Below are 27381 nucleotides of genomic sequence, written 5' to 3' on the forward strand. Positions count from 1 at the left end.
GCCCAGAGCAGTGCTGCAGCCCTGCCATGAGCTGTGCTTGGATTTATCACCCACCTTTTGCTTTCAGCCTCCATCATCATGATTGCAGACTCAGGATGTTCCTTCCTCTCAGAATCACAGAATAGTCTAGGTTGGAAGAGACCTCCAAGATCACCAAGTCCAACCTCTGACCTAACACTAACAAGTCCTCCACTAAACCATATCCCTAAGCTCTACATCTAAACATCTTTTAAAGACCTCCAGGGATAGTGACTCAACCACTTCCCTGGGCAGCCTATTCTCTCCCAGAAGGGATACAGGGAAGATACAGGAGTGAGATTTTTCCAAAACCACAATAGGTTTGACTGGGAGCTCAAGACCACAGCCAGTCACAGTGGTGATTCAGTAACCAAGCTGCTACCAGAGATAACTTGATTTATGGGCAGTCTGAGAGCCCTGCTTTCCAGCAACAACAGCTCCAGTGCCTGGTTTCCAGCTCCCCTTAAAGGCATCTTTAAGGATAAGAACAGGCAACGAGAGCACTCGGTAACCACTCCTGGTTCTGGATGAGAGGCCTTTTCCTGGAGTGAGAGGAGAGCAGGCCCTTTTCTACACTGCTTGCCAGCATAGCCCTAGTGTAGAAAAGCTCATTTTCTTCTTCTGTGGAGAATTTGAAGACCCATCTGTGCTGTGAGTGGCTGCTGGCAGGATGGGAGGGAAGGGGCCCCTGGCTGCCCAGGTACAAAGGGCTCTGCCAGAGCCTGCCCTTGGCTTGCTTCTAGTGCTGCCTGGCTAGGGAGCTGCAGGCTGGCCTGAGCTGTACAGTACAGCTAAGAAAATTTATTATTTAATGACTTCTCATTGAGTTGGTCATATCTGCCTCTCTGCTGGGTGTTTCTGATGGCCCATGTGTTCCTTCTATGTGCTCCTAGTGCTGCTCACTGGGGAGTTGCCTGCAGCAGAGGCAGGATGCTTGCTGTGGTCTGCCAGGTGCACTGCAAAGCAGGGGGTGCTGGCTCTGGGACCCTTCCTCTGGCTTTCCCACCCCAGTCCAGACCATTGGGGTGTCCTTGTAGGTAGTACTGCTTCAGAACTGAATTTATCCGGGTGTTTCTGCTTGGAGAGCTCTGTCCTATCTGCTGTGGATGAGTCCTTGGTGAGTTCCTGTTGCAGGGAATCGCCACCTGCATTGATTTAACTTAGTTACTGGGGAGCTGGAAGGCCTATGGCTCAGTTCCTGATGTAGTAAGTGATTCTCTTGCTTACAAATCCTGTTACACCAGCAGATGCAGTTTAGGTTGCTGAAGGCTGCACTAATCACAAATAAATGCAGTAATATATCTGTCACTGAAACTTATCCCTATGCTTGACTGTGGAAAACAAATGCATCCCAATGCTACTTCTAGAGCTAAAAGGAAACTTCCCACTCAACACTCTTTTTTTTTTTTTTTTTCTTTTCCCCCTCATGAAATTATTGAAAGGGGAGGGAAATGGGAGAACATGGAGACACCTGTGTAAGTAAAGCCTGAACTTTGTCCACCTGCTTCTGGCAGAAGGCAGCAGGGCTCTGTTTGTGCCCCATCCAGCCGTGCAGCAGCCCCAGCTCTGTGCTGGAGGTGAGGTCTGAGCACCTCTGCCTGGGCTGCGTGCCCCTAGCGCAGGAGGGACCAGGTGGCTGCAGGGTGATGGCTGCAGGCAGGCATGAAGGGCACTGCTGTCATCAGACAGACATCTGCCTGTGGGGGGACAGAGTCACGGACTCCTCTAGCAGGCGCTGCCCTGGAGAGATTAACCCCAAAAAGGGGATGGAAAAATAGCCTGACGTGAACCTGCATTCTCTGCAAGCAAGTCTGGAAGGAAATTTGGGCACAGGACACAGTGAGTCAGGCTCCTTTTTCTCTCCTCTAATAATACCTCCCTGAGAAGGGTCCCCTGGAGCTGGGGACTGGGTTATGTGAGGTTGCAGGGGAGGTTTCCAGGAAAAAGCAGAGCTTTAATGACTGCTGGAAAGCCTGGTCATTTCTCAGCCCTTTTGGAGTTGCAGTGGTGCTGGATTTACACCTGTGTAAATGAGAGGTGAGATCCTGTTTGGATGTGGCTTGCCAAGATACTCCCACACCACCAACCAGGCACATACATGTGGCTCCAGCATCCCCAAAAGGGCACTCTTCTAGCCCGGCTGCATCCCTCAGAGCTCCTGCACAAGTCCCCACGCCGGAGCTTTGCTGTTCCAGAAGAAAAGGCAGGCAGTAAATACTGGGAAAAGCTGTGACTGATGAATTGCTGCTGCAAAAAGAAATCCCTTCAGCCTGGCAGGAACTTACTCTTGAAGTCTTTCATCCCAGTTTCTCCCTGGGGAACAGTAATGGAGCTCATTAGGAGCCCCATGATGAACCTTGTTGATATGCCTGAGGCCAGGCAAGTCTGCCAGCTCCCTGGTCCCCTCCTGGAGATGTGAGGGGATGCCTCATGCTGCAAGTGCCACGCCAGGGGACAATGTGACAGAGCCACAGGCATAGCTGGACAGCAGGGCTGCTGGTGAAGTTAACTCCTGTCCCTTAAGGAGCTGCATGCTCTCCACCCACCTCTGTATCTGGGAGAGAGCTGGAGATGGCAGCCAGGCTTGGTCTGTGCTCTGCATCCACAGGAGGCACTGATGCTGGTGCATTTGTCTTGTCCTCACCTTGCTGCTATCATCCCCAGCTTTGAGCCAAGCTAATCCCAATGCCCACTTTATCAGCTGTATCTGATAAAGACCTGGAGCAAGAGGTGCCACTTGTCCCATCTGTCCTGGTCCTGCTCTCTTGGCTGCCTGCTGCTGCTGGTGGTGGAACACACCTGGCTGTGGTGGGGTCATGCTCTCACTGGGTTAAATTACTCAGCTATTGACTACGTTTGTTAGTCACATATTGACTCACCGTGCTGAAGAAAATGAGGACAGCTACAGTAACTGCTTTAGTGCTCAGATTGTTGAAAGAAAAGCTTCTCCCCCAAAAGTTGAATATTCAAAAGGTCAGAAGGATGTCTCAGCATGAATCAGCCAGGAGATGTAGATCTCAGATCAAAGGGATTGTCAATCCAATTAACAGCCTGGGTTCCTGCAGTGGCAGGCGGTTTGCTTACAAAATGCACTCATTCAGTGTTTCATCTCCAAGTCCCAGTCCCTCTGGAAGTCTCAAGTTTTTCTTCCCATCTCCCTGCTGACCCACGACATCCCTCAGCTGGCAGGAGCAGTTCTATTACCAAGAGTATAAATACTTTTTTCTCTCCTTCCACAGAGATACTGCTTTTTTATTTTTATTTTTATTTTTTTAGTTTAATTAAAACCACCTCGTTGCAGCTGCCTGCCCAGACTAGAGGGAGGAAGCTCGGTGTGTCGTGCTGCAGTAGGGAATGCTGGATTTTGGATCATAAGCAGGCCATGAACTGAGCTCTGGGGGAGCAGGAGGTGAAGCTCCCTTCTGCTTGGGATGGGGCTCTGCTGGTGGTGGTGCCTAGCGCTGCTCTGCAAAGCCCTGGCACTTCTGATAACCGATCTGTGGCTTATCACACATAAAGGCAGCATGGGCTGGCTTAAAGCAGGAGGATTAACCCCGAGGAAGCAAGAGATGGGGAAATGTTGGAGGTGTACAAGGGACCTCCCGAAGAGCTTGCTCCAAGCGGGTTAAAATGCATGTGCACCACGTGGAACAGCTTCTCCGAGGAAGCAAAGACGGGCTATTAATACCCTGCATCAGTGCCAGCTCCTCAGGGACGCTCAGGGTACCCATTTTAATACCCTATCAGCACATTAGGATTCATGTGGGCACAAGAGAGACCTCACCAAAGGGATGAATAGTGATGAGGCCATTATCTTATTGGGCTTCCTGGAAATGCTGATATCCCCCGTGCAGAATTAGCATAGCGAGCAGTGGTGCTGCAGGCAGCCAGGAGGACTCGCCAAGCCTCTGGGACCTCCAAGCACCCAAAGCGCCGTGGATGCAGGCTCTTACCCTCTGAATTCCTACCTGATGGGAGATAAGGAGTCACTGTGTCCTCCCTGGGCAAGGAGGTGACAGTTTGTAGGAAAGGAGGGCTTGACACCTCCTCTGCCTTACTGCCAATACCCAGTCTCTGGTAACGGCTGTCCCGGAGGAAGATGAACACACAAAGAAAGCAAGCCCTGGCTGAGCGCTCAAGGTTTTCCTGTTCCTCAGCCAAGTTAATAATAGAGCATCCAAACCCGGAGAGCAAAATCGTGTTTTAATCTGGTCCCAGTTCCTTCAGGGGATCCAGTGGACTACATGCAACTGGCTGGTTCCCTGGCCATGGGAAGGTGGGAAGGCCATGGAAAGGCCTTGCTGGTGGAGAAAAGCCCCCCTTGCATTGCTCTCTGATACCCTCGTCTGGTTAAATCTGGAAACTCAACCTCCCAATGGGCAGGACATTAACCCAGTAGCTCCTCATCAGCATTTAGGACATTTGTGTGGAGTTGGGACCAGGCAGTTTTTCCACCAGGCACCTAGGGAGTGCTGAGCTAAGAGGAACAAAGAAGCCTCACTTTTGAAAATGTTTTCTTCCTCCAAAGTTCTCCAGTCAGGTGGTTTTCTATTAAAAGTCACCCCGAGATGCAGCTGCCGGGTTCTTGTGGCATCACCCCGGTTGGCTCCGCAGTGCCCAGCTGTGCCGTGGCGATGCTCTGGTACATTCTGTAATTGCTAATCAGCTCTATGCCGCCCTGGGAATCGATGCTTAAATAAGTACAGGGAAGTCTGAGCTAATGAAATGGGTGTTCGTTTCTATTCTGGGGCCAGGCTTGTTCTCTCCTTCCTGAGAAGTATGCTGGGTTTGTGTGCTGACGTTGAAGCAAGTGTGGCAGTTGTGAGTCCCAGATCTGCATCTGCTTAAATATTTCCCATGACACATCGACGCGGGCATCTTGCAGAGAAACCAGTCTGCTGCTCTCGTACCACCACCATTCATCTCTTCAGAGCTATGAGGCTCACTATTTTATGGGTGAGCATCCAGGACATGAGTGTATGTCTTACAAATCAAATATAGAGGAAGAAAATGAGGGCAAAGCCAGAACCACAGTCTTTCCCTGTAGTTTCAAGCCATTTGCTTGGGGAGAGCTGCTTTGCTCTCAGCCTCCTCATTCCCTGGACCAGCTTTATTTCCACAGACCAATCCCACTTCTTTTGTTCAAGTCACTGTTGCCATGTTTTGTCCATCCTGTTTTGAGCCATGCTTTTGGCTGGGAGAAACACACCTCAGCTGCTGGTGGGGCCAAGAGGTAGAGATAACCATGTCCCCATGGAAAGGAGCAGTGATGAGGGTTCCCACTATTCAGACGTGGTATGAGCACCGTGTGACCCAAAGGTCCCCTCTCCCTGAAGCACCCAAAAAGAGGGGAGGCCTCAGGCAGAATGAAGGCTCCAAACAATAGAAAATGTGGTGTACTTGTTCGCAGCAGGATGAAGACAACACTCATTGAAAGCTTTCCAGGGACTTGCCCTGCCGGTGTATCTTTATTAAGGTTGTCAGCTTTGGAGCTCTTCTGGCATCCGTGGATGCCACCACATGATCTGGCTCCTATCGACAAGTAAATCTTCTCCTGTGAAGTTCCTCTGGATTCCATGGTCTGTGCAGACTGTCCCTTTTCAGTCAAGCTCCCTGATCCTAGAAAAATGCACCTCCTCTCTCACTCTCTGCTTCCCTTCTACAGATCTCATCTGGGGGTTATGTCTCTGTCCCAGCCTGGTGCAGATGCAGGATGCTTCACTTAGCACTGCACGGGGAGCTCAGCCCCGCACCTTTCTGCCATCCCAGGACTGCTGCAAAATTGCATTTATCGTCCCTGCTGGTGCTGAGCCCCGAGCATCTTGCCCTGCTGGGGAGGTCTGGGTCAGCCCTTCCTGACCCTGCCTGGGGCAGCGCTTGGTGCTGAGCCCTCTCTCCACAGCCAGCCCAGCTCTCCTGTATGTGGGGCGCATTAATCCTTCCTGCCCTCAGGCATGCTCCAGAAATAGCGCTGAGCCCCCGCCGAGCATGGCCACGACAGCAACAGGTGCCGGGCTGTGCAGAGCGCACCAGCCCCAGCCTGCTCCACATCCCAGCGGCTTTGGGGCCATTTCTGGGCAATTAGCACGAAGCTGAAGTGTGACCCCATGTACCCCAATCCCCCCGGGCTCAGAGAGAAGAATGGTGTGCTTGGGGAGCTTCCATTTGCTCCATCTCACCAAGCACTGTGGCCAGCCTGCTGCAAGCCTTCCTGCAGGGCTTGCTTCCATCCCATGCGGTGGTCTCAAAAAGAGGGGCAATTTCTCTTTCTTGGCAGCGTGCTGGTACCCCGTGGCCAGGCATGCTACTGCACCAGCTGCAGGTACAGGTACAGCTGCAGGAATTAAAACCAGGTCTTCCCTTCTCCACGCTGCAAACCTGGACCTCCGGCACAGCCCATGGCATTGAATGGCCTCAGGAAAGAAAAATCCCCAAATGGGTTAAAATGCAAGAAGGCACACCATGGAAATCAATCCAGGATCAATATGATTTCTGCCTGCAGCAGGTCAACAGGTGAGGGAAGTGAGGGAAACCAAGGCAGCTGCTGCACACCAGTGTCCCCAGCCCTGTCGGCCTCATCCGTGGTGCTGTGGGGGTGCTGGGGATGTCATGTCCTTGGGCCTGAGCACGGCATGAGGACTTGGTCACCCAGAGCTTATTTGCCAAGTGGGACTCTCAGGCTGCTCACCAAAACCGTCCTGAATCTGTGCAGGGACCAGCATGAAGAAGTACTCCACCACCGCCACAGGATGGAGAGCTGGAGGTGCCATTTAATGGAAACGGCCACCGTCTGGGGATGAAAGGGTCTGATTCCATCAAATCCATCTCTTTTTCTCAAAAACATAATTTATGGTTTCATTTCCATAAGGGCACCTCTGAAACATGGTAAGCTTCATTTTGGGTTGATGCATTCATTTTGCTTTGGTTTTGATGATAAAAGAAAACTGAAAAATTTAATTTCCTCTTTGTTTGCTTTGTCCCTGAATGCACTTGTCTAGGCGATGCTGAGGGCACTCCAGTTCTTCCCCTCCCCCTTCTCTGTTATTTTTAAACAAATCGAATTTAAAAAAAAAAAAAAAAAAAAAAAAAAAAGACTTTCTCAGCTGAGGGAAGATAGGAAAAAGCAGAACAACCTGGGGGTCGGTGCACTCTGCTTAGATTTGGAGAGGGGAAGGGGAGGAATGTGGTAATGGAGATATGGTTTGTTTATTAAAAAAAAAAAAAAGTCTGATTTTTCAAACACAAATATTCATTTAAGGAGAAAAACTTTCCCCAAATATCTGCCTTGACAAGCCTGACATTTGTTGTGCAATTGCCCTCTGGTCCTACCCTTAGTGCATGTGCTCCCTGCAGGCAGCAGCAGCCCATGCTCCTGCCGGGCTCGTGCAGGGGCAGTGCCCCCGGGGTGTGCCTCTGCCCCAGGCCTGGGGCTGGGCCATGGAAAAGGCTGCAGAGAGCAGACCAAGTGGCCAGAGTTGGTCTGAACATTTGCACGTATCTCCAGCTGAGCTACTACAAAGTGCTCGTGTAACCCTGGTAGAAAAATCGCCCTTCAAGAGGCAGTTTGTTAACTCTTAAACAAGTGGGCTGCTGTGCAGCCTGCGGCCAGGATTAACAGCAAAATGGTTAATGATTGCATTAAATATTTTCTACTCCTTCAGTGTCAAGTCCCAATAGTCTTTGGAGAAGCAGCACTGGTAAATCAGTCTGTGCCCGGAAACGTTTTGCTGTTGTTTTTTGTTTTAATTACCATAATTTCCATCTCTGTAACACCCCGTCTTCCTGTTTTTTGTTTCCTACCATCAGATGACAGCCTGGTCTGTGCAGATTCACATTTTCATTACAAATTTCACTGACAGACACGTTCAAAAAGAAAAGCAGACAAATAACCCAGCCCCCATCACTTCCCCAGCCGATGAGCCAAAGCCATTCTCCCCAGCATCGTTACTGTGCGATTGAAAGGTGATTTTTTTTTATTATTATTAGTTTCCATGGAGACCAGAATGGAGTGCCTGGGATTTAAAAGTTCTCCTGTATTAATCAAAATTATGGTAAATTACCACGACAAAGTTATTTAATCCAACATTTGCTGGGATCTGTGCCTCTAGAATTAGAAGCAAACATGTCTGGGAGCTCCAGAAATGGGCTGCTGCCTCGGGAAGCGGGTCGGGACGTCAGGCAGGCTGGGGGCTGACGTGGGTGCCGTGGCAGCAGTGCCCTTCGGGGTGGTGTCAGGCCAGGGAAGCGTGACCGGGAAAAGGGACACATCCTCCAGAAGCTATGCCAGGCATACGAGGCAGGGCAAGCGCCTCGCTGCTCTTTATGCCCAGCTGTGTGGTTTTTAAAAGGATGCCGTGGGTGGAGGACCCTGAGTGAGGGGCTGTGGTTATGGCAAGGGGAACCATGGCTCTGGGGTCGGTGTGGGGGCTGCTGCTGAGGGCAGGGTCCCCTCAATGTCCCTCCGTCCTCCAGGGAAATCTGTGTCAGGAGCAGCAAGGCTTCACAGAAAGGCAGCTACGGGGCTTGCTGGGCTGTTAGCTTGTGTGGCAGCTAACAGAGCAGCCCTCAAAGTTGCAGCCGGAGCACTGAGTGTTTCTTTTTTCTGGTTTTGCTGCTGGCTGCCCCCTAAGAACCCCTGACTCCTCCATAGCCTCTGCTATTAGCCAAGTAGCAGGTAAGCTAGCCAGACGTGGGGATCTTTTTTATTAAAGTTATATTTGCAAGCTGCAAGACATCTCGTCTGCTGCAAGAGATGACAGTGCCAGAGCCTCGAGTGAACAAACAGGCAGGGAAGCAGGGAGCAAGGAGTGAATGTGATGCTCAGAGTGGGCAGAAAGGGGTCGTTCAATTCCTGGAAGGATTAAACTGGCTCGTAAAAGAGCCCCATTCAGGCAGCAGCGTTTGCGAGCGCTGACATCTTAGCTTAACAAGGCTCTTTACCCGCAGTTTGAGAAAACAATTTTACATGCTGCTCTCGAGAGGCTTAAGCTGCCATAATTCATGTTCATACCTCTAACCATGAAAGGATGAAGAAAAGGTTTATTGCAGTTTTGTGCTGCAATAATCTCACAGCTCTTTTCTCAGGATTGCTTTAAAGCTTTAGGAACTTCAGAAAGATATTTGGACACATCATTGGATGTCTGGTTGTGTTCTTGGAAAATAAGGCTCACAGTCCAGTCCCCAAAACCCCAGACTGACCCCAGAGCTCAGTAAATCCAGATATGAAGTCTGGGAGATGGGGAAAATGCATCCTGTTAGCTTGCTGGAGGCCTGCAGAGGCTAGACAAGCCTTGTCACTGGATGTGCAGGCACTTGGGTCTGCACATGGCTGGCGTAAAAGTCTCTGAGCCCTAAGTGACTTCGGAAATGTCCTCAGAAGTTGGGGCATGAAGGATGCTGAGTTTTTGTGGTACCCAGCCACACAAAAAAGTGGAGATATAGCACTGTGAGGACATGTATACGGCTATGCAACAGATGGAGGCTGTTTCTACTCCTTGATAAAAGACACCCAGGCTCTCGGGGTATCTCTGCCTGCTGCTCTCCCCAGCTGACGGCTCCCAGGTGGCGTGCACCTGCAGTGCAGATGCTGCCTAAAGCCCCGTGCTCCCTGCCAGCCGTGGAGCACCACAGCCTCGAACATCTTTATGTATTAAGGCACTCCAGGCCCTCCAGTGTTTTAAATTGGGATGATTAATTGTCTGATCATGAATTCTGCTGGAAATGTGTTGTTTTGATTCTCCTGGCGCAGGGACCAAATGCTTCTCCTGATGATTTTTTCCAGAAAGCTGTAATGCTGTCACTGCCACCCTGCCCCAAATCACAGGAGAGAGCAGCTGGGGATGGAGAGGGGCAATTAAGGAGCCTTCTGGTGCATCACTGACCTGATGTTTGGCCACAGAAGGAGCTCCTGGGAGCACACACTGCCACATGCAAGGGACTCTCCAGATTCCTTTATCATCATCCTGTGAAACCCTTGGGAGTCTCAGCATCCTCCCTCATCTTTTTGTCTCCTGCTTGGCTTCCTTGACCTCCCCTCCTCCTACCCCACACCACAGCAGCTGCAGGCTCAGCACCACCCTGGACTGCCTTGTGTCGCTCAGCTCCCTCCAGCCTGGTCCCACAGCCCCATCCCCAGAAGGTGCAGCACCCTGACTGCATCAGCAAACTCCCTGGAGATTCCCTGCTCCCATGACCTTTGCTTTTGCTTTGCCGGATGCTCTGCCTGCATTGCCCCCCCCCCAGGGGGCCCCCGGGACCTCCCCATGGGCCGTCCTGGTGTCCTCAGGAACACGGTGACCCCCCCCCCCCCACCCTGGTGCTGTCCCTTCCTCCAGCACCGCTTGATGAATATCGTAAAAAAGACGAGTGGGAAGAGGAGGGCTTTTCATTCTTTATTTGTAGGAACAATTTGTTCAGTGAGGAGAGAACAGAGCTCTTACAATCACAATAGTGCTCCAGCTGAGCGCAGCATGCGAGGCTGCCCCAGCACGTGCTCCACGTGCCTTGGTGCTCAGCACCCCTCTGCTGAGCAGGATGCAGGGTGCCCTCGGTGCTGAGCTCACGGACCTGATTTCCAGGCAGCACAGCACAGACGGTGCCCAGGTGCCCCCTGCCCCATCTCTCAGCCTGCGTTTTGCAGAGATGGAGAGGTGGTTCTGCGTTCTCCTGAGCAGGCATTTGCTCCTTGCAGGATGTGAGCTGCTCACTGCTGACTCGGACATCTCCACATCTGCCCTGCTCCTGTACCATGTGTGCTGTGCAAGGATGTGGAGAGCAGCTCCAAGCAGCTGGGGAGACTGAGCTCTGCTACGGGTCCTGGCTGCTCTGCTCCTGGGTGCAGATCCCTGACAAACCCCCTTGACCTCTGATTTAACAGCAAACAGGCTCGTTCTGTGCCAAACTATGGGAAGGACAGAGCAGCGGAAATGAGGGAACCAGAGAGGTTCGTGGGGGATGCAGGAGGAGCGCAGTTCAAGTGGCAGAGCTTGCCCAGGACATAACGAGCAGCGGGTATTTGAAGGAATAACTGGGAATTAGATTATTCCCATCACTAGGAATAATGGAATGAAATTTTCAGGAGGAAATGCAGGTGCAATACAAGCAGCAGCTCTTGACTTGGACTACGGAGCAGCCTCCCAGAGGACAGCACATTAACCCTGGTGTCAGTGCATTTAAAAATAGACTGAGCATACCACCAGTAAATGGAATACATGGAACAAGCCTGAAGGTTCATAGGCAGATGGATTTGTAATACATCTCTTCCATATCCAACTCTTACGACTCTGCAAGGAAGCAATCAGCAGTAAGCAGGTCACTGCTTTGGGGCCACTCTGGTGAATTATTGGAGAAAGCACATCCATCTCATGTGTTGCAAACTGCTCTGGAGCATGAGAGGATTTGTGAGAAAAAGACCTACAAAGATCCCATGCATGTCTCTAACCTGAACGCTAATCCCAAGGGCTGTATTTCCAGTACATAATACGTGACTGGAGCCAGCCAGGAATCTTCTGAGGAACAGGTTTGTGATTGGGAAATATTTCCATTTAGCAGCGACACAGGTTTGGACGAAGCTCCTTGCCCAGAGACATGGCTCCTCCAAGGCAGGGGATGTTTGCTTCGTTGCAGCTGGGAGGGCAGGATCTGGGCATGAAGCAGGAGCAAGAGATTTGTGCATAAGCACTGCACAAACTCAGCTGCACACAGAGCGTGGGGCTGGAAGGGCTCCGCAGAGCTTATGCAGCATACAGCTGTCCCGCTGTCCTTCCCATCCCAGTGTCCTTCCCAACAAGGGTTTGTCCAGCCTGTTCTTAATTCTCCAAAGACCAAAATTTGTGCTTGCCCGGGCAATGCATTCCTGTTTTACTGGCAGCCTTTTCCTCCTGCCTCACACTCAGGTGCTCCCACACCCCGTGTGCATGCCCGGATCTGGCCCAACCGAGGCATTGACACCTGCTGCACTTCTCCCACAGAAGCCTGCTTGTTTCTGCATATGCCTGACCCACTGTGAGCCCTCGTCACCTGCCTGGTAACTCTGTGCTTCATGCAGACAGCATCGAGGGGAGGGCAGGCATCCATCTGTCCGTCTGTCCATGCCCATCTCACAGACAGACGCACAGCACACGCTTCCTCTCTGCGTCCTTGCCCAACGTGGGGGGTGTGTGAGGAGGGTGCCCTGATAGCAGCGTTGTGTCAAGCAGCAAGGTAATAAATAAATAAATATGATTGCACACAAGGGAAGGGTTTTGCAGCTGGAAGCCCAGCAGAGAAGGTCCCAGCACAGGTCAGTACCAGCTCGTTTTGCCCAGGCCTCCAGGAGAGGCTTGGTGAGCAGAGACTTGCAGCCTCCCAGCTGGATGTGCCAGTCTACTGCTGGGACACCATCTGCAATTAAGAAGTGCAAGTTTCCCTGTTGTTTTAAATCAGTTTTTCCTAAAACTTCCTGCCTGAGCCTCTGTCACTCCCTATGTCTCTGTCTCTTTCTCTGCTGAATGAATTTTTAAAAATCCACAATCCACAATGCCTGAGTGTGCAGCCTGCCAGCATGCTCATTTCAACAGCTACAGCAGAGAGGCGGATGCTCTGTGCTGTTTTGGGGCTCGGGTATTAAACTTGGCTCCCATGAGTGTCTCAAGATGCTAGCGTATGACTGCTTGCAAGTAGGATTGCCAGGCTTGAGTCTTTCTCCCAGCTGAAGTCCAGGCATTGCAGCTGCAGATCTGTCGGCATATGGAGCAAATGAAGGCCAGGTTGTGTTTGCACTGTGCAATGTCAGCCCCATCTGGCAATGGCAAACTGCACTGGGTAGGATTTGCCCTGTGCTAATCCCCCTGCTTGTTTGCATGGGTCTGTGCCCCATATGCAGTACATTTAGGGCTAAAGAGAAAAAGAGGTAGACAGAGAAGATACCAGAAGGAGAAACAAGCACAGACTAAACCAAAGCAATCTGCCACGCTCCTTCTCTCTCAGTCTTGGTCAGATTCCTGTTTGTCTGGAGCCCCAGCCAACATGTGGACTGGGGCTGTGGGCACATTCTGCCACTCTCTTGTCCTGTCCGTAAGGCAGGGACCTTGCTGTGGCTCTTCTGAACTAGCCGCTGGATACAGCCATGTGGTCCTGATCCCCGCTGACCTTTTGAAAGTGCTTTCCAAGGATGCTCTGCCAGGAAAACCCTGCAGCACCTTTTGTGGTGACTTGGACATTCACCTCCTTCAGTTCACAGGGCTCTTGTAGCTTCTTTCCAGAGCTGGTTTCTCTGCAGTGTCTCCTGCAAAGGGCCTCTCTTCTGAGTGCTGGTTCCCCATCTGCATCATCCGATGCTTGAGGTGCTGCTGGTAGAGCCTTTCCTGGTCCTCTAGGAATCCTTCATCAGCTTCTCCTTCAGGCAATGCGTGATGGGCTAGGTGTTGAGATGAAGACATTTGCCAAGGCAATCACTTCCTGCAGCATCCCCAGGCTCAGAGAAGCAAGGCTGTGCTCCCACTCGATCCCTTCAGAGCCCTCAGGAGCTCAGGGTGGTGAGGAAGAGAGGTCGGCACATTCAGCTCTCAACCATTCCTGGACACCCAGGGATCTCTGTGTGAGAAAGAAAAGGAAAAAAAATGCATCAGATTTGCATAGTAAAAAGAAAACACGCATCAGGTTTGTATAGTAGAGGTTGGAACAGAGGAGGGATTCAGATGCTGAAGCCAGGGGAAAGGTTACACTTCCCTGGGACTCTCTGCTGCCAGCTGTACCCCATGCCCACTGGCTTTACCTTAGCCTTCGACACTCATCTGATACATCCCCCGAGGAAGCCAGCAGACAGGCACCAGGAGCAGCCTCTCTCCATGCCCCCTGCACAGCACCACATGCCCATGCTGCACCTCCTCGAGGCAGGTGAGTCTCAGCCCCCCGGGCTGCAGCGATGTTTCTACAGTGCCCTTGTAATCCTGGGCTGTGTGTGTGTTAGCACCCGGGCAATAGTTTTCCTACAGTGCCTACCAAAAAACAGAAAAGCACTTCTTTGCACAAAATAATTGGAATAAACAGATGCGGCTCTACGTACGCGCTCAGGTCTGCTGGCCAGAAGATGAGAACATATTTCCTTCTGGTTTTAATATCTGTGAATCTACAAAAGGGAAGGAACAGGGCTTTCTCTTGATTGTGGAGATACCTGAATGACTGACATGTTAGATGGAAAAATGGGAAATTAATCTTGAGATAGAGAAAAGAACAAGTACTAGATATGCCTGTGCTTTTGTTTATTTGAAAGCGACATTTTAATAAGTACGTGGCAAAGATTACAGTCGGGGGGGCAGCATTTGCAAATAGAATGGAGCTGATGAAAAAAAAAATCCTGCTCTTTGGGAACACAACACCTCTCTCAGAAGAACTCTGGGTATAAAAGATGAAGCTGCATTTCTTGCCCAAATGGAAGCTGAAGTTCCAATATGAGAGGGTTGATTTGCAACAGTATCAGTTGCCTGCACCTCTTTTAAAAAACATTTCACTCTCCATCTGCCCTGCGATGTGTCTGTCCCTCCACCTTTCCTTCCTTCCTTCCTACCTTCCATTTCAGAGTATCCCTGGCTCCTGTGATGTCAAACCACTGATCTCTCCTGCAAAACTTGAGGTTTATTCTGTACGCTGAATTCACAAATATGAGGAAGAGCCCTGAGTTCTCCAGGGTGAGTAGAGGACTTTGCAGGGTGCTGTTGAGCAGGTGGCAGAGCAGGAATGCAGAGAAAGGGATTCCCGGTGGGAATGACAGCCCCATGAAAGCCAGCCCTGGGACATGGAGTCAGCTTAGCAAAAAGTTTTGCACTTAGGTGGCTTCAGGCACCAGGACAATCCCCCAGAACAGCAGTGACATTTTCAGACTTATTTCAACTTGAGGTTTGGCCAATGTGGGATTTTACACAGTTAGGGAACTGAGCGCTGTTTGACCCCTGCACCCAGAGAAGGGGCAGGGACCACCCCTGCCCAGCTTGGGGCTGGAGCGCGTGTGCAGGGCTGGTCCCTCTCATCCCGTCCCTGCAGCAGCAGGTGCCACGTGAGCTCACCCCAGCACCACACGGGACCTGTGACCTCTGCCAGGAAGGAGCAAAAGCCTCAGAAACTGCAGTGCACCACAGGGGGACATCAGGGGAGATTCAAGGGCACAGCCAAAGCCCAGATGGAAAAAGCCCAGCCACAGCCAAGCCCCGCACCTCAGAGCAGCTCCAGCCGTGGCTGGGGTGTGCAGGTGACACTGGGAGGGGGGGGAGAGATGTGTGCATGGGGCTGGTCGGGGATGCACAACCACCAATGTTTGGGTGGAGTACTTAAGAAAGTACAGTTACACCCTGAGCATAAAATCAAGCATACTGTGGAGAATTTCGTATTGCCAAGAAGGGTTCTACTTTGCAAAAAAGAAGGAAAAAAGTTTTTCACCTCTTATGTTTCTTACTCTAAAAAACCTCTGTGAGCTGCAATTACTTCTGCTGGTGCAGCTGGTGAGTGAAGTGTGGGCTGGGGCTGGCAATCATTATACACCAAGGTGAGGAGAAACTGATTTGCTACATCAGCTGGATTTAGGTGATTTATATATGTTAATTGTTACCATTTAGTTTTACATATGGGGCACTGTGAGCTATCAGAACTCTGGCACAGAAATCTTGCAAATCAGGAGCTCTTTAGAAAATCCCTGAAATTTCCCATGTAGAGTGATAACATCTCCACAACTCCAGTGATTTCCACAGGCAACAGCCCCACGGTCCTGCAGTATGAGACCAAGGGCTGACAGTTTAACCAGGGAAGAAAACTATACCCAAATATGAAGTAACAAGGAGGGAATCAGTGACATTCTGCAACATGGTATGCTGAGCATGCTGGAATTTTTCCAGAAGAAAACTGGAATTTCTGAGCAATGCTTCTCTGCCCCTTTTCATCAGCTTGAAGCCAAAGGGCTCTTCTTCTACTATCCTATAGATGGAGCCTGTAAGCTTACAAGGACACCTGAACCATGCTGCAGCTCCAAGGGCAAAGCCACTGCTTTAGAATTCATCAGGAAAGGAGGAGGAAATTCTCTAAACAACTCGCATGCCTACTTTCAGGAAGGACACCCATGAGGCAGAGCAAGGTTAAGTTTCCTGCATTCCTCCGCTGCTGTAATTTAATTGCCCCTGCTCCTCATGGGAAGAGCTCTGGGACTGGTGATGGTGCTACTGACTGCCCTCACAGCAGATCAGAGGAGGGGCCAGCACCCCTTTTACAGCCAAGCTTTCACCTCTAGCCCTTTACAGACAAGGTGGGAAAATCCAGAGAAACAAGTGTGTAAGGATTAACACCCTGACCACTGCCAGCACAGAATGCCTGCAACAACTGCAGGTGCCCTTTCAGAGGAGAAAAGTGCAGCCAGCTCTCCCACCCTCCCTTCTGGCCCTGAGCAGTTTGAGCTACTGCTAATGCAGCGTGCCTGCAGCTTGCAGCCCCTGATCCTTCCTGACACCTGCCTGGGAGCAGTCTGTCAAGATAAATGGACAGATTTACCCCTAGGTAAATCTCCTGGGGTAGTGACCAGTGATAGGAGTAATCACTTTGCATGGGAGAGCTGGCTTATTCTTTTTTTCACTAACCACCTGCTAGATGAAGCTTTCCTAGACCCCATCTGTAGTGAAGCTACAAGTAATTTTCATCAGCATACTGCCTGTGAAATCAGCGGAGTTCTCCATCATCACCACCGTGTCGCACATGTCCCGCTGTTCAGTTACGTAGTGCTAGGACATGCTGAGCCCCGCTACTTTTGCTCTTGTTCTGGTGTAAATCAGCAGCAACGCTGTGAAGCCAAGAAGGCCCAGTGTTCCTTTACACCGCTATTACAGTGCTGACGTCAGTGGAGTGACTTCAGATTTATGCTAGTGTCACTGAGGAAGGAATTAGGCCCAGTTGATTTACACCACTGTAACACTGATACTCAAGGGGAACTGCGTTTGCAGCACACAGACCTGCCCGAGCACTGACAGAAGACAGGGCTATCTACCCGAATAACGGCATAACCTGAACAATCCTTATTTATGGTCTCCAAATGTGTGCGTGAACACAGAAAAGAGGTTTAGAAAATGGCAATTAAAATAAACAGCAGATCACTTCTCCTAAACACATGCCTCGTAAAAGCAGAAAATCAGATGTTGCCCTGGAACGCTCGCTATTTGCTGCTCTGGGTAACGCAGAGGGAGCACAGCTCGCCTGACCTCTTCCGACATTTCCTCTGCCCTGAATTCCTCCGGGTTCACAAGTCAAAACATAATTTTCAAAACAGTTGTCTGAAGAAGCCTTGTGGTCTCTGTTATTGACTGGTGCCTGTTGGGAAGCTTGGATCTGCGCACAGGCCAGGCAAGATGAGAGGAGGGACCACGTGCATCCCACAAGCAATGGATGTGTGGAGATGGGCCATAGGCCGGCTGCGTGCATCTTGCTGACTATATAGCCAGCTGGATATCAGTAATTTGCATGCCCCTATTTTGTACCAGGACAGTCCTAGAAGAGATGGAAGACTAATGATGAAAACACTTCTGGCCATTACTCGTAATACATGCCAGGCTTGAGGGCAACCTCGAGCCCTCAAGCAATTCTGTAGGGTAAAGATCTGATGAGAAAATAAAAATTACCTTTTTGATCAAGGGGAATTGACTATTACCTACACTGTTACAGTGGTACTTCAAAGTGTCCCTGAGGTACATTTCTCAAGGATTCAAGAGAAGGAGAGAAAAAATCCTTCACCGGCCCTAGGCTGTAGATTGGCAGTAGAGTTAACTCAAGTGATCTCTCCTGCTTCCTGGAGATGGTGGAAAGCCCCAACACACTCACCTTTTTGGGGTCCAATGTGGTGATTGCCCCCACAGGGGACACTTTCAGCCTTTCTTCCTCAGCTTGCCCCAATTCCCAGTCCATATTGAGAAGCCCTACAAAGTCAAAATCTAGGTATCTCCAGGGCAGATACTGCACAGGTAGGCTCTCAGACAGCCTGGAGAATTCAAAAAGCCCAGGGATTTGTCTCGCTGTGAAACTCTCCACCTGAGCTAGTCATCCAGGCTGTCTTCATGGCCAAAGGAGAGAAATGGGCTCCTCTAGGGCTCAGTCCTCAGCTCAGTGTAGCTATCTGCAAGGCAGCCAAACAACTCTTCCAAGCATCAGTCGGATTTAGGGTGAAGTGAGGGTACAGCAAAAGCCTTCGGGCATCCCGGGCAAACAAGACAGTCTGTCAACCTTGCATTGCACAGCCTGTGCAACAGGCAACAGCGGTCTTCCAACTGAATAAAGTCTGAGGCAGACTGTCTACAGATTGTCCCCTCCTTCCCTTCATGTTTTTCAATGTCTCATTGGAAATATTTCTATTTTATGTTTCAGCAGACTGTCACCTACCATTTGCCAACAATTCTTCCTATAATCTTTAAATAGCATACGTTAAAAGTGCAGGGTGTAAGAAGGAGGTTCAACAACATGAAACAAACCATCAGTTGCTTCTTCACAGATCAAAGTAAAAGAGGAACCAGTTCATATGTGATCAGAAGCTGAGGTGTAACATAGGTCAGAGGGAACCACAGAGTGCATCAGTCCCAGAGTTAGGCTACTTTATGACCAGACTTATTTGAATGGAAAACCAAACCAAACCAAACCACTTTCTGTTTGCTGTAACCCAAACCTGTGCTTCAGGGCCTGTCTGTACTTGGCTGTACAAGGTGACACATGGTGATACTACTTGTTTTCATTTTGTTGTAGGGCTCTGATAGAGAATCATCCTTCCACAGAGCCCATCCATGACTCCAGATACAAGTTGCAGCTTTGGGAATGTCTGGCAGTGCCTCTGAGCATTTTATAATGACTCTGTCAGCTCAGGATTCATTATTACTCAGTTGTATTTTTCCTCTGTCACTCTCACCAGTTTGTGCTCATTTTGTACTCCTTCCCCCTGAGCTCTCCAAGGGAAGAGGCATCCAGCAGCCAGTGCAACCAAGCCAAACTTTGAGACAACTTCCTAGTTAGTTTCAGTCCTTAGCACATCCCCAGATAGCTCACTACTAGCAAAGCGCTGACTCAGTTTCACATCTCCACTTTTTTGGTTGTTATCAAACTTCTCTGAGTCCTCTTTGTCCTTTATTACCAGTTGGAGAACACAGTTCCCTCACCACAAGGATGCACTCAAATCTGCCAGGGGCTCTGTGAAGATCACTCTCTCTTCAATTGATGCAGATGACACCACTAAAACCCTCACCTGGATCCTCATTTACTTTAGTGAGAAACTTTAGAAAATGTCCTCATCAAACACCACATTTGAAGGACTTCTTTTTCCTGGCAGTCAATCATCAGAGTAACTCTGGAAAGTAGCCAGAATGTGGAACAGCTGCAAAGCAACAAGATTTTAAAAGCTATGTTATCTTATTTCTCTCTCTTGTTTGCTTGCCCCAGATTTTCTGAGGGGGTTGTTTGCTTCCTTTTTGATTTTTGGGGAAGTCGGAAGGAGCTTGTTTACTTTGCTTTTTTAAATCATTTAATAGATTGAAGGTGGTTCCCAACAGAATAGCAATTCTCTTCGAAACTATTAAGTCAAACTGCAAAATCTTGTAGTCCCCCAGCAGAAACTCTTGACTGTCAGAGAGCTGGGAGCCCTGTGCAATGTTTTCTGGGGGTTTTATGGTTTTTCTTTTTGGCAAATACCGATTTTCCTTGCTGTGTTTTTCTGACAATAGTGCAAAGTGCTGCTCTTGTGCATTCAGTCTATGCAGTTGATAGACTTCACTTAAATGTTGCAATCATGATGTTAACTACAAGAGCAAGAAGAAGGACTACAGAAAGAGAAGACACTTTCTGAAGCCTTAATGGGAGAGGTTGCCTGTGAAACATGAGCTACTGCATGCACACATGATGTAAGGCAAATGACTTTCTTCACTGGTGGAAGCACTGGGACAAGGCTCCGTGGAAAAGCTGCAACGCAGCCCACACTGATCTGATAACTGGGCACCTCGCTGCTAGGTAGAGCTATGTGCATTCCCCCCGGGCTGCATGCATTCCTATAGAGCTGGATGCATTTCTATAGGTCTGCACATTCCCATACAGCTGCATGCGTTCCCATACAGCTGCATGCATTCCCACAGAGCTGCATGCATCCCCATTCTGGCCAGGTGTGAATACCATGATTGTGGGATCTCCCTATGCTCTCAAGGTGCAGAAACATGATTTCGCAACCACGTAGAAAACCCATCCTTTTGATGCTCCGCAAGCCTGCAATCATGACAGAGATAAGTGTGCTGTTATAACCAAAGCCCTGCACGCCAGATAATGCAGGCAGTGCTTTTGTCTTGGGCTGTGGCAAGACACAAACTTCCTCTCCTTGGTGTGATGCCAACATACACTTCTCCTTAAGCCGGGCTTACACCCAGTTTCCTCTGATCTTGTTTCAACTAATACAGACTTTAAAACAAATCAAACAAGTTACAATGAACAGAAAGTCCTTCCCGTAGGAACAACAGAAGACTCAAACATCATGCACACTCCTCCGCCTGCTCTGTGTTCAGTACTCTAGTGAAGAAAGGTGCTGGGATGGGACCTCAGCTCCTCGCCTGCCCCAGTCAAATGCACAGCTCTGAGCAGCCTGCTCTCACTGACCCTGCTTTGGGCAGGGGGCTTGGACCGGGTGATCTCCAGAGGTTCCTGCCAGCCCCAGCCATTCTGTGAAGCTGTGAAATACAGCAGGTAGCACTGCTGTGGGCCAGGCTCAGGTCATGTAGCATGAAAAAGGTTATACATGACGACACTGACGTCTCTTCTTTCCTGGCAGCCAGCTGTGAAGTCACAAAGACTTAATTTTCCTTTGAAATGCCTAGATGCTGGCCTCTGGGCAGCACAGTGAGCTTGCAGGGCTGACAAACACATTAGGTGCCATGCTGGCACGAAGGGGAACTCCAGTGGCAGTTTCCCTAAGGACTCTTGAGGCTTCCAGTGAATTGCAGCAGCAAGAACCCTTCACTTAAGTGCCACTCTGTTATTTAAATAACAAGGTGGTCACAACCAGCTGAAGTAGAACCTCCCGACGACTTTACAACAGTGTTTTTTCCCACTAACTCAGAAGTTCTCCATTTTCCTGCTACACTGGGATTTGTTGCTAGGTAGGCTACATCCAGCCCCAGGACACAGAGGTGGATCATCATCAAGACAACCAAACCTAAGGGCTGTTAAAGCAGAGATTAAGCCCAGGTGCCTCCCCTGCCATGCTTTTAGATGCAAGTTTATAAGTATGAATAACAAACACGGGCCCTCCGGGTGAGAAAGGGCCAGGGATGGGAACAGAGGTGACAGCGGCACATCAGCAGGTGCTTGCCTGTGGGTGTATTAGGAAAGAAGCATTTGTGACCAGCTGTCCTGTGGTCATTCAGCACAGAATCTCTCCTTTTGGAGCAATCTGACAGTCACAGCTAGATTGTTGTAACCTATGTTCTGCCTCATTGAACCAAACATTTCCAAGATGGTTTTCAGCATTGAACAAGGGATCAGGCAGGACACCAGCATAATTCAGGGCAGGTGACACTGGGCATTGCCATGTCCCCCTTCAGAAACACAGAGACTGAACATCCCCGTTAGTGCTTTGCAGAGAGCTTTTGTGGTGCTGCTGTGGTTCCCTGGGCCTCTTTCTGGGCAAAGAGGCAGGAGAGGAGTGCGAGACAGGAGGACGTCCTCCCCCTCCCTCTCACGTGCAGCTCCGTGGCCATCCCTCTCACAGGCACCGTTCCCACGTGAGGCTCGGGTGCGGATGATCTCCGATCCCAAGGGCAGGGGTGGAATGGCCTCAGATGTGGGAAATGGTTTGCAACCTTATAGCCAAGTCCTTTATCCTCAGGCAGCCTGTGAACCCTGTGCTCGCCCCAGGGCTAGGCAGAGGCATGGGGAGACTGGAAGTGACACTTCCACCGCTTGTTGCTGGGCCCTGCTGAGCTGCAGAGGTTTGTTTGGTGTGCCGGGAGCTTGTGGCCATTGGGGTTTCCTCTCCTGCTGGGAGAAGCTGAGAAGGAGACAGGTGGCTTGTGTGCATCCAGCTCCGACGCTCCTGCCTGCCCCCGTGCTGCTCTTCTCCTTCCTCGGCGAAGCCCAGCCTGAGACGTGCCCCAAGCGCTGACCTCATGCGAAGCCAGAAATGGTCCGGAGCAGGGCCGGATGGAGGAAATGGCTCCTGCGGCCGTCCCCAGAAGGAAGGATCTGCTGCTGCCTGCGGCTGCCGGCGCCGTGCTGCGTGGCCGGCGGTGCTGCCGCGGCGTGGTCCCACCGCTGGGAGCGAGGAGGAAGGCGTCTGCCTGCTTGCGTCAGCTCACAAGTATTTCCCTCGCTTTCAGAATGCTGCGTGTCACCTGCCTTTAGTTGGAAGTGCTCTCTCCCACCCAGCAAGGAGGGGCTGGGACCTGACCGAGGTCGCTCAGCGAGCCAGGGCTACTCGCAACAGAAGCCTGGTTGCCAAATCCCCCAGTCCCCTCCCTGCGCAGATCTGGCATCTCCTGATGCTCCCTGAGCTAACACGAGCGCTAGTTTATGACTAACATGACTAATGAGGTAATGCGAATGCTAGTTTAGACTCAGAGATGTAGCAAATGCCGTTTCACTTACAAATACAATTCTTTATTCAAATAAATCCCCCCCCCTTCTCCTTAGAAGATCATATTCTCCAAAGCTGGGCATTATCAACCTAGTTAATTTCTTGGTGTTGGGACATGGCAGAGAGGACAAGGGACCAGGCAGGGGCTACCCGTGAGAGGTGACTGTAGGGGAAATCCAGTTCTTGGGGTTTCAAATCAGTCAATCGCTTACACAAATATGGATTTGGTGGGAGTGTCCAGGCACAGATCAAAAGCAGCAGTTCCTAGATATGATTTTAGTGAAATATTTCAATCAGCCCCGCTCAGGAAGGAAGGAGGGAGTCACCAGTTTCTGTTCTGTTCATGTTCTGCAGCCATGTGTCTGCACCGACCGCGGAAGGACGTGGCCGCCTCGCAAAAACAACTGGGGGCCTTTCAGGGGTTGCCCAGGGTTTGTCCAAGGGCTCAGTTTTTTTGGTCAGGCTAAAGGCATAGAAGGCAAGTTACCCTAATGAATGGAAATCAAAACGGAAAGAGAAAGTGGTGAAACCTTAATGCTACAGTGGGGCAGGAGGTGCCTTCTGTCCTCAGGCATGACTACAGGGCTCAGAAACGTCAGGGCTTCTTTTTCAGAGGGTGTTGACGTGGCAAGGTATTGGTGCTACTGCTGGGAAGTAAGGGATGTGCTGCTGCCCCTTGGGACAGCCCCAGCAGCTGGAAAACTCAGTGCTGCCACAGCTGGGGGTGCTCTGCAGGGAGCAGGCAGCGGGAACAGGAGAAAGCAAAGAAAGAGGAAGAAAGAAGAGTCATAAGGGTTTGAGGTTTTCTTGAGGCAGATACGGGAGGACTTGCATGGTTTCCTAATGCTTGGGGAGAAGGCATTTACGTAACTGTACATGATTCAGCACAAAGAAACCATCTGGAGACAGCAAGTCCTTCCCCTCCGTGTCAGTGGCGGCACTAAGGGAGCAAGTAAATAACACAACAGGAATGCAAACAGCGTTGCCATCCCCGTCACAGCTTTCCTGCATGGCCACGCTGCACAACAACCCTCCTGCAGGACACACGGGGCTCCAGGGAAGGTGGTGGTGGCATTACCCCCCCTGGGAGCTGGCATCCTCCCCGCACACGTCCTCAGCCTGCATGGAGCAGCACGGAGCAGCTCTCCCCTGAGCTGGGGGCTCACAGGGTGCTTCCTCTTCAGCAGTAGCTTCTCACTTCTGTTTCTTAAGACCAAAGCAAGCCTGAATGACATGTTAGGTCTCTGGGAGATCCTCACAGTAAACTATTTCTGAGAGGCTTCAGTATGGCTTCAGTATACTGCATCTAATGGCACCCTTCCTCTCCCCATGATACGTGATCTAATAAAAAAAAAAATCTATTTTTCACCTCTCACAACAGCAACCTAAGAGCAAATGTGCATTTCACCCTGTGTATGCTGAGGTCACAGGAACAACTTCCAGTGGCAGTTTTCTGCAATCATGGTCATATACTGGTGCTTGGACGATATCTCTCCCGGGAAGCCCAGTGGCTCTATCGTCCTGTTAAATCGGGGAGGAACACATGAGAAGTACCTAAGTGTGTGGGCAGGGAGAGAGATGGAGCGCTGCCTGTCCTTTATTCCTCTCTTGTGCAGTAGCTTTTTCAAAAGTGGCTCTGGAGCTTAAGCCCCATTTTCAAAATTACCTTGGGACATCGTTCACATTTACTCCCCACATGAGTAACTTCATGAGAAGAAGCCGAATTCCTTTTCCCTTATCCTGCTCATCCACATCAAAGGGTGGAGCAAAGAGGCCTATGTCAGGGCTGATAAACACTCCCAGGTTTTCCAGGGCTAAACCTGTGCAGAAAATGCTTCACCACAGCAGAGCTCCCTCTGCACCTTGCTTTCCTTCAAAGCGAAGCTGCAGCCGCCCAAGCAGGGGCTGGTGCTCTGATGTGCTGGACACAGCTGATGGTATCGCAGGCAGACACAACACTGCCCTGCAGCAGGCTGCTGTTTGCAGCACAAACAGCACGAAGGTGACTGCCAGGAATCCATGGGTGGAGCAGGCATTGCACCTGGGTAAATACAGCCCCAGCAAGAAGGCCTTTTTTCCCAGAGCCCGGCTTCGAGCTGGTGATTGCACCACATCAGCCCTCGGGGGCTTTTCTGCATTACTCTCTGGCAAGCAACTTCATGATTGAGTGAGCAAATGGTTGGCATCTGCCATGGAGCTATAAGACTTCCCTGGAGCTTGGCTTGTAGATGATCTAATGGTTTCAGTCACGGTGACCTGCTGCACTTGATGGATGCAGCCCTTCCTTCAGTGCCCCCGCTCCTGCCCTCCTGTCATTTCTGTCCACAGATGGGTTTCCAGCCAGTGAGACTCCAAGCTCAAACCTGTTGCTTTCCACTGCAAATCCCAGTTGCAGTCAACACAACCTGTCTTTGTGGTCCCCAGGAAGGGAACTAGAAGCGAGACAACCCCTGAAGAAGTTAATGAGGAGAGGGAGAGCCCAGCAACCCCCTTCTATAAACATGCAGAAATGGCAGGGGCAGAATGGGAAAGGGACACCAGGTTCTAATTACAGCGATTTATTTATTGCTATTTCCCTGCTCTTTAGGAAGGGCCAAATCTTACCTCACAGCATCATGACCCTAAAGCAAGCGCAGGCTGTGAAGCCCGGCTGTAACCCAAAACCCCATTTAAAACGTGGATGGTCCCAAGGCTTCTGCAGGATGACTGCCCTGCTATTTATTTACGAGGCATTCAGGCAGCTCAGCTACAGCCCTCTGATGGTCTGGTTTGGAAGGGCTCACTGTGATGGTGAGAGGAAAGTGAGGGCTTCAGGATCACTGGAGTTTCTGTCTGTGTGCTAAAATGGCCAACAAAGAATCAGTGACGTGCAAAGAAAGAGTGGTTCCTGTGGCACAGGAATTCATCCAGAGGGAGTCCACATGGAAATCACAGCAGAACTTTCCATAAATTACTGGAAGTTGGACGTTAACAACCTCGATGTAAGGAGATGCAAGGTGGAGCAGGTGAGATGCATACACAGATTCAGCTTTATTCACCTCACCTCACAAACCAGTCCAGCCAGCCCTTTAATCACTCAGCAGCTCATCCCCAACTTCTCTCTATTTTTAATGGTACCGTGCTCGTAGGAGCTGCGGGTGGCGATGAGGACACCTGTGGTGACAGGCACCCTGCTGGCACAGGGCAGAGCCCCAGCATCCCTCTGCTGCCCTCCTCGAACAGCCGGAGGGACTGAAACACAGCAATATGAGCAAGGGGGTCAAGTTCAGGGGACACAGGAACAGGAAAACATGTGCTTCTGGGGAGTCCCAGACTTCTGTCCGGGGGAAAGATGGGCACCCCCTTGTCCTGTGTAGGGCAAACAGTACAAAGAGCTTATGGGTGACTTCTGAGCACAACATGCTCATACATGTCTATGTTACAGCAGAGGAATCCTCCAGAAACGCACAAGATGAGCTAATAGGTCTAGTTTCTGTTAGTCATCTGCTTGTAACAAACAGTAATTGGAACTTCTGGCTAAAATCACCGGGGGTTTCCTCAGGCAAAGCCATAGCTTGGACCTGGCTTTGCTGATGCTATAATTAGCAGGAGTACAGAGAGGTACCCATTAGCATCCGCCGACTCCTCTGGCCCTATTTGCACTGATGGCTGTGATGCGCTGGCTTCTTGTATCACCCACGGAGGAATGTGGCATCCCTGGATGAATCATGCAAGAAGCAGGGGGGAAGGAAGAAAGCTCTCTGCAAACACAGCTTTTTTTCTTAGGCAGCTGAAGGAAGGAAATGGGGGGAGAAAAATTTAACCACTGTCTAGGGTTAATGAAAATGATACACTTTTGCAGGTCGTTGATGTTGCTTTTAGATTAGGCAAGATCTCTCTAAACTCTCTGCAAAATCTAACAGTTAATGACTTTCTACTGCAACTCGAAAGTTTCCTTTTTGGTGCAAAGGGTTTATCTTATCTGCTGGGGATCTCGCCCCGGTCTCTCAGCCTGCTTGTGGTGAGGCATAACGCCGTAACAGCTCTTGTCTCACAGACAACCTCGCAGCACTCTAGGTAAACTCTGGCAAAGTCACAAACGGTTTAATCATTAAATGAAACTGGATCGGGCTGAGGTTGAGATTCCTGCCGTGGCTGCCAAGAGATGACAATACCTGGCAGTTGTGAAGCATCTCTTCTCTCCAAACTCCCTGACACCGCTTGCAGAGGCATTGCCTTTGTGGCTCTGCGCGCCCAGCAGGCTCCATCTCGCATCACGCGCGGCGAGGCACGGTGATGTGCAGTGAGTCACGGCACCGGAGCGCAGCCCTCAGCGCTCTCAGCTTCTAATCTGGTGCCTGCATCGCAGATGTTTGTCACCACGGAACATGCTGATATTTTCGTGCTGTATTTCTTCCTGCAACTCAACAAGCACCTCACATAAAAGCCTTTGTGCTTTAGGGAGGGTTGAGGTCTTGAGGAATTAGGCACAAAGCGTGCACGAACATTTTGGCACTACTGGCTTGTCCGTGTTTCCATAACACAATATAACCCAAAATGCTTTTCAGGGATGGCAATGGACACTGGTGGCTGAGAGCATCTTGATGTTATTCCAAGAGCACCTTGCACATCAGGACAACTCCAGCGCAGATGCAGACTATGGATAGGTTTACACCCCTCATATGGCCAGGGTCATGCCCAGGTCCTAGTCCTGCTGGGCTCCCTGCATGAGGCCCAATGTCCCTTCAGGCATGGGGCATCTACAGGGCCTTCTGCACATCCTCCTG

The 27381-nt window shown here is 50.4% G+C and overlaps 1 protein-coding gene across 1 annotated transcript in view; it reads right to left on the reverse strand.

Annotated features, from left to right (window-relative positions):
* Positions 1 to 10395: 10395 nt before the first annotated feature.
* Positions 10396 to 27381, reverse strand: part of ADRB2 (adrenoceptor beta 2) — a 30542-nt gene continuing 13556 nt past the window's right edge. The window contains exon 2 of the mRNA XM_035338707.1: positions 10396 to 13590. Coding sequence (XP_035194598.1) covers positions 13556 to 13590 — 35 coding nt within the window. The 3' untranslated portion in view covers positions 10396 to 13555. The remainder of the gene's footprint in view (positions 13591 to 27381) is intronic.

This window comes from Oxyura jamaicensis, chromosome 13 (assembly GCF_011077185.1).
Source record: "Oxyura jamaicensis isolate SHBP4307 breed ruddy duck chromosome 13, BPBGC_Ojam_1.0, whole genome shotgun sequence".
NCBI classification, from domain to species: Eukaryota; Metazoa; Chordata; class Aves; order Anseriformes; family Anatidae; genus Oxyura; species Oxyura jamaicensis.